At 37.9% G+C, this 12,504-nt stretch overlaps 1 protein-coding gene across 9 annotated transcripts in view; it reads right to left on the reverse strand.

Annotated features, from left to right (window-relative positions):
- Nucleotides 1-248: 248 nt before the first annotated feature.
- RBBP8 (RB binding protein 8, endonuclease) overlaps nucleotides 249-12,504 on the reverse strand; it is a 76,355-nt gene continuing 64,099 nt past the window's right edge. For all 9 annotated transcript variants that reach the window (XM_043539756.1, XM_043539753.1, XM_037892754.2 and 6 more), the window contains 4 exons: nucleotides 11,880-11,949; nucleotides 9,957-10,053; nucleotides 4,070-4,211; nucleotides 249-885 (listed from right to left, as the gene is read on the reverse strand). In XM_043539756.1, the coding sequence (XP_043395691.1) occupies nucleotides 788-885; nucleotides 4,070-4,211; nucleotides 9,957-10,053; nucleotides 11,880-11,949 (407 nt within the window). In that variant the 3' untranslated portion in view covers nucleotides 249-787. The remainder of the gene's footprint in view (nucleotides 886-4,069; nucleotides 4,212-9,956; nucleotides 10,054-11,879; nucleotides 11,950-12,504) is intronic.

A 12,504-nucleotide genomic window follows, 5' to 3' on the forward strand; every position in this document is an offset into this window, starting at 1 on the left:
TTCAGACATCCCTAGTGATATGTGAGACACAGTAACTTTGGGTACTATGAAGGAAAGGTATACAGATGACACTGAATTAAAATAATAATAAAAAAAGAGCCATATATGATAAGCTGGAGCAAAAAATTTTAAAATTCCAACTTAAACCACTGAAATTGTGGAGAAGTAAGAACCATTTTGTTATGTACCAGTGGGACAAGAAATTATGAATGGGGATCTCTGCTGGAGAAAGTTTTGAGGTGTTGAAATCATTAATAAATACTACTTTGTTTATTGCAATTAGATATATCACAATTATTACAAAAGAGGGAAGGTGATAAATCCTTTAAGTTATCCAGTGCAAAATGGAAGCACCCCACCAGGTCCAGTCCTGCTCCCACTGAAATTTATAAGCAACATTTAGACTTAGAATGAGCAGGTAGAACTCCACTGAGTTCAAAGAAGTCACACCCACCTTACTTCAGGTTTGGATATGGTCCAATGGGCATTTAGCCATTGACTTCAATGGGAGGAAACAGGAGCAGACCTACTGTCTTAAAGGTGCAAAATTAAGACAAAACATATTAACACAAAATGAAACAAACATACATTAAATAGTAGTGTTTCCTGATACATACTTCAGATTTTCAAATGAACTTTCTAAGAGGGAAATGATTTACATATCTAATGAAATGATTTATCATTTTGGAAAAATCCACAGTATTTTTATTTCAAGTTTATATTAACTATAAATATCTAATGACAGGAAAGACTTTCCCCATATTTATGTGCTTTGTTTCCCCATCATTTATGTCTTCTGTTCTTTGCCTTTTGGAGAAAACATCACATTGTAAGGCTGCCTTCTTTTTGGACGGTGACAGGGCGCAAGATCCTCTTTAATATAGCCTTAAAAGAATAAAAATAAAATCAGGGTAAAGATTTCAAAACAATCTGGTTAAGAGATGGTACAGTATAAAAGCAAAAGTAATATTCATTTAACAGACCACTGAATTTTGCCTACCACAACGCTTTTTGTTTAAAGTATTTTTTTTCATTTTTGGAAACTAGTCTGACCCTGCCAGGGATCATTTAGAATGCCCTCAGCCAATGTAAAACATTATCCACTAAAAAATTACACATTTAGTTATATTGATTTACAGTAGTTTCCTAATAGCTAATACAGACTGAATATACTGAAGGTCTACTGAGAAATCAGGCTGTCAAATGTTCAACTATTTTGCAACTCATTACACATTTCACTGTCCTCCCTAATAGAAGCTTTTATATTTTATTTTAATAAGTTATTTCTGTAAGATGTATAGAAATACTGCAAAATCTGAGTTATTTAACACAAGACATATTCGCCACATTCTAATTTATCAAATGCATGCAATACAACTTCTCTGGACACAACGTATCATTCTTAACAGAACACAGGCCTCTAAAAAAGGCTGCAGTCTCTGCTTTATTTTTGTGGGTAAGTATAGGACTTCAGCCTTCATATTTGTCAACTTTGCTCTGTTCACAAGTACTAAACTTATTAAAATCAAGTTTATTGGTAGATTACTTCTTTGCAGCTGGTCAAATACTTTGTGTGACCCACAAATTAAAATATACAAAATCACTTCAAGGGATTGCCAAGGACTAGCCATTTAAATAAGGGCATTCTGTTTTTGAACAACAATTGCAAATATCACATTATATATGGACTTAGCCCTTTATCCTTTTAAAGTAGCTTAATTAGCACTGCTGTTCATTGTTTGACAGTTTATTGCGTAAGACCTTACGCATCAAAACCTAAATTCCCTCTAAGCTGCGCGGCTGTGCAGGAGGCTATCAAGGGCTGTGCAGGCAGGGAGAGGTGCCTGTCCCCCGGCCCCAGCCTTGGAGCTGCTGCGGCCGGGAGAGAGATGCCACCGCTCCCCTGGCCCCAAGCTGCTGCAGCGAGAGGGGGCTGCGGTGGTGGTGGTGGTGGTGGGGGGGGGGGGGATGAGAAGTCCTCTTTCCTCACCACAGCCCTGGGGCAGCCTGCACCCCAAAACCCTCACCCCTGGCCCCACCCCAGAGCCTGCACCCCCCGCTGGAGCCCTCACCCCCCCTGCACCCCAACCCTCTTCCCCAGCCCTGAGCCCCCTCCCACACTCCGAACCCCTCGGCCCCACCCCCACCACACATCACCTCCATAGTAGTGCATATAAGAAAATTCATTCCGCACATGGATGTAAAAAATTAGAAGGAACATTTATCAAAACTCCATCTCTTCTGATAACGGGCTGAAGATCCCACAGCACTTTTTGACTAGGTAAAGCCAGTCACTTAATTACACTTGTTGTTTGATGTTGAAAATATTCAAGCAAAGCTTAGTCAGTTAATTAGTCAAAGACAGAGTACTACAGTATGAAAAGGAGACATACATACTGACAATCAGTCTTGCAGCATTCACCTTACACAGAAGGTCTGCTTCAAAAGTATGCATTTTCGACTACCTATATTTATACTACAGTTGTTTACAAGTTAAAGGCTCTCTGTACATCATCCAAGATTCAACCCGCTAGTCTGTACCGTTTTTTTCATCTCGTTTTTCTGTATTGTCCTCTACCTTCCTTATCTTTGTGTTGGATACCACATTCCAGGCACCAGGAGGTACCTCCAAGGCCTACTAACTGTATCAGAACATACTATTCATACATCTTGTCTCTGACAGGTTTTGTATTTGCCTGTGCCAAGGAGCAGAGTTGTGCTGTTGTAAAGTGTTATGGGATATACTTTTGCATGAGTGAACAGAACTCTGGGAAAAGCCTAATACAATTGACATTGGTATAGCTTAGTATAAACTACCCAATGTTCATACATAATATAATGTGTAATACATATTCATGTGACATGCAGTATGCATAATATATGTTGGCTAACTTTCTACTTGGAAAAGATGGGGATTCAAGCAATTATCCCTGGCCAAGTTTTCCTGCAATCCACCTTAAAACCTTGGAGAACAGATAGCTCTGCATACCTCTACAATTAGTTACAATTTATTAACATTTAGAATGTATATGTACTGTTGTAATTAGATAATAAAGAGTTCAGAAATGCATGGGGCTCTTAATTCAGAATTTCAGTCCCTTTGAAGATATAGATGCAACCCCTTACAAAATGTACATGGTTTAAAGCCATTATGCCATTTAAGGGAATGGTGGGATTGTTTGGTATAATCAAAGTGAAAACTCTAGCACATGAACATCTTGTCAAACAAGTCTTTCAACTACTTCATTGTTTTCCACTCAAAATATCTAAGTAGTTGGATCCATTCTAAAGGCAAGCTGCCTGCAAAATCTGGTTTTAAGGCTAGAGTTTGCTAGAAAGGCATTTGAAACATGAAATATTTTGAAGCCCCATTACTCTAGAACAGCATAATTAAAAAAATCCACACATTTTTAAACCAAACAGTAGATCCATGTGTTAGTAACTCATTATTGTGCCAGCCTACAATGGCTTCTTTAAAGCTATTTATACAAAGAAAGAATACTCTTTTGTGTAAAGAAAAGTCTTAAGAGCAGTTTGTCTTTTTTCAATAAACCAGGATATATGCATAAGAAAGAACAAACCACAATGTTCAGAGGGCAACCACAGATAACTGTTGACAATGCAGCCATTTTATCATACATCCCCATTCACGGTGGTACCTAACAGAGCTATGAAGACCTATCAATTCATCTTATTTGAGGCCTTAAGTAACACAATGAACCAGATTTTCAACTCGGAAAATTCAGTTCAAGTCTAGCTCTAGGTTAGAAATAAATATGGTTTTAATTTAGTTCTGTGGGAATTCTTCCCATATCCTCCCACTCTATCCCAGTTCTTAGGAATTCTCTTTACATTCCCCCTTCCCAATATCCCAGAAGCCATTGAACAAATAGCAACGTTTACTCAGGACTTTAGCAGCTGGTGGTCAAATGGAATTTGACAGAGCTGTGTAGGGAATCTTTCATTATGAAACGAGCATCTTAGTGCTTTTAATACTTCAGTTTTCTCAGCGTTAAATTTAAAAACAAAAACATACAAACTTTCCAACACAACGATTTTATATACTCACCTCTTTCCACACAAGTTTGAGTGGAAGGAAATCCAACCTCCCAGAAGTTTTCTGGTGTACTAGGAGGAATGTAGCGGAATCGATGTCTTGAACAAGCAGCCAACTTCTTTTCTCTCTCCCCTTCTGGAATATCTGCATAATACTAAAAACAGAAATTGGAAAATATGTAATAGGTCATAAAAATGAACAATGATATATAAGAGGCAATTACGTTACTTGTATCACACTATCACTACTGATTATTGTGCTTAAATACATACACATTGGTGAGTCTGGCCAAAACTACAGATTTAGATTTGCATGTCCCTGACCTTAAGTGTTAGTTTGTTAAACTTGACTTATTACGTATTTCATCTTCATTACTATAACTTTAGAAATGCACCCTAAACAGGCAACTGTGTTAGTTTTATACATTGTAATATGAAACAAAAACAAACAATACAAAACTCTCACACATATGTAACTACTCATGTAAATAGTCCTATTGACTGGTCTCATATGTAAAATTAAGCCTGTACATAAGTCTGCAGAATTGGGGCTTAAAACAGATTGGAATACATACAGAGACCAATAGAAGAATCAAAATTAACCAATAAAAGTAGCAATATTCAGTTTAAAATAATTGAGTTTTCAGGTATAAATGAAACACACAGTCCCTGGGGCCAGATTCTCTGCTGTATCTTGCTCATGGTTGTTTCAACGGAGAAGGGAGAAAGCTGTAGGGGTCCCTGATTTACTATGCAACACATGGCAAAAGTTAGAGCAGCTAAGAAGCTGGTGTAACCTATGCCAACTGACTATGATCCCTGATGAACTAGCTGGAGTACACTGATCTGGTTTCCTCTGCTCCCCTCCCCAGCAACTGTGCTACGGGCTACAGGGAGAGAGACACAGCAGCTAGTTCTATGCCAGCTGGAAACTCCCCACTCACAGGGAGAATCCCATGCAGGAGAATTATGGTGAGTCTCTATTCTGTTTGTGCTGGCCGAACAATTCAAAAGAATTAGATCAGGGTGAAAATCTGCCCTACATACATTGAACCAGATTCTGCCTTCACTGACACTAGTGCAATGACACGGACTTCAAAAAGAACACAATATATTTCAGTACACCCCAATTAATACAATAGTTATATATAACTTTTTTAAAAAGTGTCTGATTTACATGGTTCAGTCATTTATTAGAGTGGCTCCAATGTGTATCATGAAAGGGAATAATTTTCATCCTCCTTCTAGTATTATAGACCAGGCTTCTGGCCAAAAGCTCCTGCTAATTCCAGTCTGCAATTTAGACATCATAACGTACTGCAGTATTTATGTATCCAGCACTGTCTTTCCAAAGCTTGAATTAATGATTTAATTCAATTAGCAATCCAACAATCTTGTGCTATTCAAACTTTTAAAGTTGGAGCTCATCAAAAGAGTTAAAGTAATCATGGCAAAATACTACAATGGTATGACCAGAAGACACAAAACAAGTTAAAAGCTTAGTCTAGGATGACCAGATGTCCTGATTTTATAGGGACAGTCTGGATTTTTGGGTCTTTTTCTTATATAGGCTCCTATTACCCCCCACCCTGTCCCAATTTTTCACATTTGCTGTCTGGTCACCTTACCTTAGTCCAGTCAGGCAGAAAGTAATCTGGAGTAAGAGACATGAAAGAAATGGAATGCTCATCCAGTACAGGATTGCTTTTATTCATGGGGTGCCCCAAAGTTTTGTTTTGTTTCCCATCTCCATCTAGTGCTAGTAAGATGCCACACAAGGCCTGCATACTGGGAATGCTAAAGAATAGTAGCAAACTAATTCTCTCAATATTTGGTGGGGAAACATAAAACAGTCAAAAACCAAAAAAGAAAGGATGTCAGCAATGGTGGTGGTGTGGACAGCAAAATAACCACAGCACACAGAGAGAGCTATTAATGAGAGATGACACACAGTAATATGAAGAGAGGATTAATTCGATTGTACTGTTTCTGTAGCATGGGGTAAGTGCAGGCCTGCCTGAGGCACTTTATATTAAAGATATAAAAGATATAAACGGCTGAGTTGGTGTTATCCAGCATTGATTTGACAGAAGAACAAAATTTTTTCTAAATATCACTGTTAGTACATGATCCTCATCATCTGGTGGCAAGCGGGCTTTCTGGGTCATCAAGGAAGCAAGAGGTCTTAAAGAGATTGAATGTCCTTTAATGGGCTGTACCAAGACTGTCAGAGTTTCCCCTTTCTATCCTGCAAGAATCCTGGTTTGCTGGTTAGACAGAAGAGCTAGATCTGCAGATGTGATTAATTTAAAATTACTTTTTGCTTTGAACAGAGGTTTTGGTACAAAGTCTGCCAAGAGAGAAATCCTAAGCACTTAAACATCAGGAATCTACCTGTGTCTTATTCGCTCTACTGATGCAAAAATGTTTGCCCCTCTCCTTTACATCCAGCCAAGATGTCTTATATGTGCTATAAAACTGGTTTTGTTAACTGGTATAACTGTACATAAATTAGACATTGCCTCATTTCCACTTGGAGAACATGTTGATGTACTTTGAAACTACAGTACTATGCTCAGAAAGATAGATTAGAATTTCTTCCCCACCACACAAATCCACAAAAGAATTTTAGCAGTATGTGTTTGAGATTATAGATAGGCTGATGAAAAGCAGAACAGCAAACAGGTAATGGTTATTTTGTAGTCAGCTTTCAGTGATCAGTGTTAGAAAACATATCAGAAAACCTTTTTTTTTTTTTTTTTTTAAAAGCAGACCAACTAAATTAACAAGAGATATTGTACAATGTCTGTTCAAAAAGAAAATCCACATCAGTCAATCAGATTAATTATAGCTAAATATTACTTAAGGATAATTAGAAATAGGTCTAAATCCTAAATGGTCCTAAAACAGTTTATTAGGAATTTTAGAACAGTATATTAAAAACCTCATATTTTCCCCTCTATCAGGCTTGTTGTAAAACAAATTTTAGGCCTAAACTACTAAATTGTCTGAACTGCTGGGGAATGGAGTGAACCGGGATTAAAACAATTTAAAAGCTATAGTACTATTTTCTGGGGAAATTAAAAAACAAAAATCAACAGTAACAAACTGAATTGTCATCATTTTGCAAGAACCAGAAAGTAAGGCTTTTAAATTTTAGCTCCATTAGAACACCGGTGACAGGGGTGAATATTTGCCAGACAGCAGAAGAAAACATTGACAGATGCTTCTAAAGTGACAGGGTAGCTAAAGGATAGAAAAAAAAAAAAAAAAAAGTATAAACAAGCAGTCAGGGTCCTATTAAGGATGCCATTTCAAACACAAAATATGTATTTTCATTAAAAATTGTGTATAAAGTCATCATGACCAAGAATGCAGTATCATCAAGGAAAAATATAATAGGGAGTTACCACTAACTTGCAAAAATTCTGTTTGGGAGCAGTCCTTTTAGAGTAGCTCTTACAGATATCTACATATTGAGTAAAGATGAGAGAGCCAAAATCTGATGTTAACATATATTGTAGTGTTAGGTGCCAGAAACGGATATGGAAATGGCTTCTTATCTAATGAGGACTATGTTTTCAATACTGATTCTCCTTTGGAGCTCTGAATGGACCAAAGTATGCAGACAATTAACCAAGTGGTAGCTTCAGTTAAGAATTTTTTCAAATCCAGTCATTTTAGTGCAATGTTCTTGCCAACCATTCCGTACAATCTTGGATGGTTTATACTAAAAAAACAAAAACAAAAACAAAAAAACAAAAAACCTTTCCTCAAAAATAATTAGAATAAAAACAGAATTCTAACTCTTGTACATTATGAAATAAGTCTACAAATGTTTCCACGATGTTACTTGCCAAAATATAACGAGAATTGGGTTCGTTGGGAGGAAAAGTCCTGTAGCATGCAGAGACAGGAAATTAAAATTGTTAATGCATGGCTCTTGGCACAAGAAACAGTAGAGCTGCTTTTTTTTAAAATGCTCTGTTTTCATTCAAACCCTCTAGATTTCACATATTTTGGAACAGAGAATTTATTTTTACAGTCAGCTGTAAATAAAACTATTTGCATTAAAACCTCATTTTAGTGAAGGTTTTATCAAAGGGATTTTTCATGAACTTGTTTTGTTCAAGAACATTCTAATAAGCCACATTACTCAGTTGGAGAAATTTAGCTATCTGTTGGACAGAATGGATGTTAAGAAAAATATTGGTTCTAAATAAGAGTGGAAATTAAGCAATAAAACTCAATGAGAACTCTTATTAGCTCATTAATCCACACCTCAGACATGTTGTGAAGTATGAGATTGTAGCTCAATATCTCCAGCAGATTGAAAAGTATATTAATGACCAAATGAAGCACAGTGTATTATATACATAAAATAAGGGTAACACATATATGTGTCTGAAAGCATTTCATTTACTTTAAAGGGAGAAAAAAAAAAATGTAAAAATGTCTTTACAACTTTTTTCTCTACCCCTTACACCAGTGGTCTGCAAACTTTTCCAGTTGCATCCTCCCTTACCATTACCGGAATCTGTCAATGCCCCACCCTTCCATTAGTGCACAGCCAAGGCTTCCTCAGCAGCAGAGCCTGGGCTGAAGACAGAGCTGGGGGTGGAACTGGGGCTAGCAGAGGAGCTGGGGCTAGCAGCAGAGCTGAGGTGGAGAGGGAATGAGGGCAGAACTGGGCTGGGGGCAGATCAGGGTGCAAAGTGGGACTGAGGCAGAGCAGAACTGGGGGCTGAACAGGGTTGGGGGCAGAGACAGTTTTGGGGCAGAGTCGGGCTGGAAGTGTAGTGTTCCTCACTGTTCCTCCCTTGGGGGCTGGCCTGGCCCTGCCGCACGATCCCCTGAATATTCCTCTGTGCCCCCATGGGGGGGCACGCCCCACAGTTTGGGGACCACTGCCTTACATTATACTTTATATTACACTTGTTGCTTAGTCTAAGAATTGGTGAGTTATACAACATTACACGTATAAGTTTTGGGCACTGCAGATATGAACCAGATATCACTAAGAGTCAGACTGCTGCTCTGACAGTCAATGTGCAAAACTATACTATAATAGTTGGTACTGACAAATCATATGTTATTTTCAAAATAACAAGCAGTTGCAGAGGGCTAAATTTTCAATCTGGTTTATAAAGGTATCTGCAATTTTGACAGGCAAATTTTGTACGCATTTGTACATATACACGCATGTGCAATTTTGTTTGAATACTTGTTCCTGTATATAAATTCAGAAAGAAAAAAAACATGAAGAATATACCATGAAGTGCACCTTAACATTACAATTCTATCTTGGACCCAATTCTGGATCTCTGAGCTTTAGCAGAAGTAGTGCTATCACACTCTTGCTAAGATACTGGTGGATCAACCATTCAGTGGTTCTCAGACTTTTGTATTGGTGGCCCCTTTCACACAGCAAGCCTGAGTGTGTGACCCCCACCACAGAAATTAAAAACACCTTTTTTATATTTAACACTATTAAATGATGGAAGTGAAGCAGAGTTTGGGGGTGGAGACTGATAGCTCGCAACCTCCCCCCAGTTTGAGAACCCCTGGGCTAGTTGATTTATTTTTGTTAACTGAGGCCTCATTGACATGACGATTTGCAATGACTACTCCTTTGAGCAGATACAGGAAAGATAAGTAAGTAAATGCCAATGCTATCATTCCAAAATGTTGTTTTATCTAATTATTTTTCATTATTACAGTACCTAATTTTTATTATGGCTCTCTACCGTGGCCAACAGCTTTAGTACAACTGACTTCTTTGCCACTTGATTTACCAGTACTCATGCGTCTATGTTTTCAATTTCAGAAGCATTTCAGGTCTCTGGTACCAAGCAAGTTAAAAGAATGCAAGACTGACCAAAACTTAGAGTTTTACTTACTATTTCACATTCCTTACAGGTATGGCCCAGCAATTTTCTTCTCTCTTCTCTCTTCCGAACAACCTCAATATGAGGAAAACCTAACACCGTATTTTTTCTGAAAAGCAAAAGGAAAGAGTCACTAGAAGCATGTCTACACGACTGCAGTGCAGACTACAGGATTTGTTAATTGCAGAATGCACCACAATGTTGCACTCTAACTGTTCCCATTCAACTCTTTCAAACAGGACTATGCTAACGCAACGCAGGCACCTTTTAGTTCATGCCAGCAGCATCCACATGGGGCAGTTAGAGTGCAACATTCTGGTGCACGCTGTGATTCACCTACACAGTCTGCAGTGTAGCGCAGTGCAGACATAGCCTAGGTTTTCACTTGATAATGTATTTCCTTGGGAAGTTAAGGTGTTCATTAACCCAATGAAGCAGACAGCAGCAAGGAAATAATAGGATTTCACTGGGACAATCTAACAGATTATTTGAACAAACTTCAGCTTCCTGACAACTGCCATATAAAAAGCTATCTTTCACATCTGAACACAAAGGAATAATTTGTAGCCAAAAGAAGTTGCAGTGGTTTTTTAAAGTAAGTTGTCTTACACGTATCTATGCCCCTATGTGAAAGAGGAACTGCTGAACATCTCATCTCTACTTAAAAACCTTGAATTGTACTAACTCATCGCCTGCCCAACTTAAGGTTTCAGTTTTTTTAGTAAATGCTTCACGAGTGCCATTATGTTTCTACCTCTGTTTGAGCCAACTGTATGGGATTTTTCAACTTTGCATTTTCTTTTTAGCAAGACACAATGTCAGTCTCTTTCCTCTGTAAAGTGAAAACAGGCTGGGTATAGAATAGATGTGTGAGCCAGACAATAAACTGCATGCTTAATGGTATTATGAAATGAAGACGAACAGGTTATTATGAAAACAGGAGATGAATGGAGAAAGGCACTAAGCTATACAGTGGTCTGTTGAACATTCCTTATTTAACGTCCAAAGGAATTTCAAAAAGCTTGATTTAAAATAAATAAATAAATAAAATATTGACACACTGAAAAAACCCTCACTTATAAGAAATCAGTATGTTTTTTGGCCTTGGAGGAGAATTGCATACAGGAGCTAGTCAGCGACTCCAGCAAGTATCAACAGGACCAGCCAAAGCAGGGACTTTTTTCAGCTTTGGACATTCCACTCAGAACTGTAGGAAGTTCTCGGACTCTCTTCCTTGGGCAGGTAGCCTGTTTACTCAAACTCTTCACACTCTCCAGTCTCTTCACCTCAGCTTCACTCCATACCTGCCCCTCCTTACCTTCTCCCCTGCCCTGTCCCCCTTTCTCTCCTTCCCTTTTTTCTTCTTTCCATTTAGCTGATCCATTCCTAAGTACCACTCCCCCACTGCCAGTCATGGAACATACTTGATGTCTGCTACCATCAAATTGTTTAGTCTCCTTGTATGTTATATCCCTTCCCCAACCCTGTGTCTCTCTTGTCCATTTAGATTGTGAACATTCTGGGGAAGGAATCATCTACTACTCTATACATTTATATAGTGCCTAGCATAATAGGGCCCCATTCTCAGCTTGCCCTTAGGCACTACCATAATAAACATGGCAATACATAACTTGAGCTAATATGTGTTTGGAAAAACATCACAGATTATAGAAGCATGCTTTTAGAAAAAGAGTAACATTTCTGTCTCTATTAAAAAGTGACAAGGATTCTTCTCTTCCAATGTTCTGTAGTTTCTCTTTCCGATTCATCTTCTTTCTTTGTAATAACCACCAGAATTCATACAGAGATTTTTCCAGTTGTACACCTTCAGCTTCTTTGTATGGAATGATTTAGCAGTTTTATTTTATGAAAGGATAAGGTCTCTTCAGAGGGGAAAACCTAATCTTCCTACATTAATAAAAAATGTTGCATTACCTTTCATCACTTTTAAAATATGGCTCCACAAAAGCTTTCTGCTTGGTTTTATCTTGTTTATTCTCATGCTCTGTAAATAAATAAAAACATGCCATAAGTCTGTTACTGAATTGCCTAGACAGAATGACCATAAAATGATTGAGCGAGATATACTGCATAAATTGCATAAAACTATTTTAGTCAACCATTATGGAACTGAACCAAAACCACCTGTAGATTTTTCAATTTTAATATTTCACAATTATCTATTTGTCCTCTCATGTGCTGAATGACAGCACTGAGATCAAGCTTCATGAAATACATAATCTGCTTTGAGGCAACAGATACAATATACTTGCAGTATGAGAAGCATGGAATGGGTGAGCAAGAGGATTAAAATAGTGTGTAAGTGAAAAGTAAAGAGATAATAGTAGGAGATGTAAAGTGGAATGAGGAAGATTGGGGAAAAGAGCACAAAGAAGAGAGATGTTGCTAGGATGCAAAGTATTCAAATAGTCCTAGAAAGAGCTCCTTGAAAAAAGAATTATCGCCCCCCCCACATTAAATTGAGTTAGTAACTGCAACCAAATCAACCCACTAACACCAAGAATCAGTGATTCCTAGAACAGACATCCAACTGTACAGC

This window comes from Chelonia mydas, chromosome 2, assembly GCF_015237465.2.
Source record: "Chelonia mydas isolate rCheMyd1 chromosome 2, rCheMyd1.pri.v2, whole genome shotgun sequence".
Classification (NCBI taxonomy): domain Eukaryota; kingdom Metazoa; phylum Chordata; order Testudines; family Cheloniidae; genus Chelonia; species Chelonia mydas.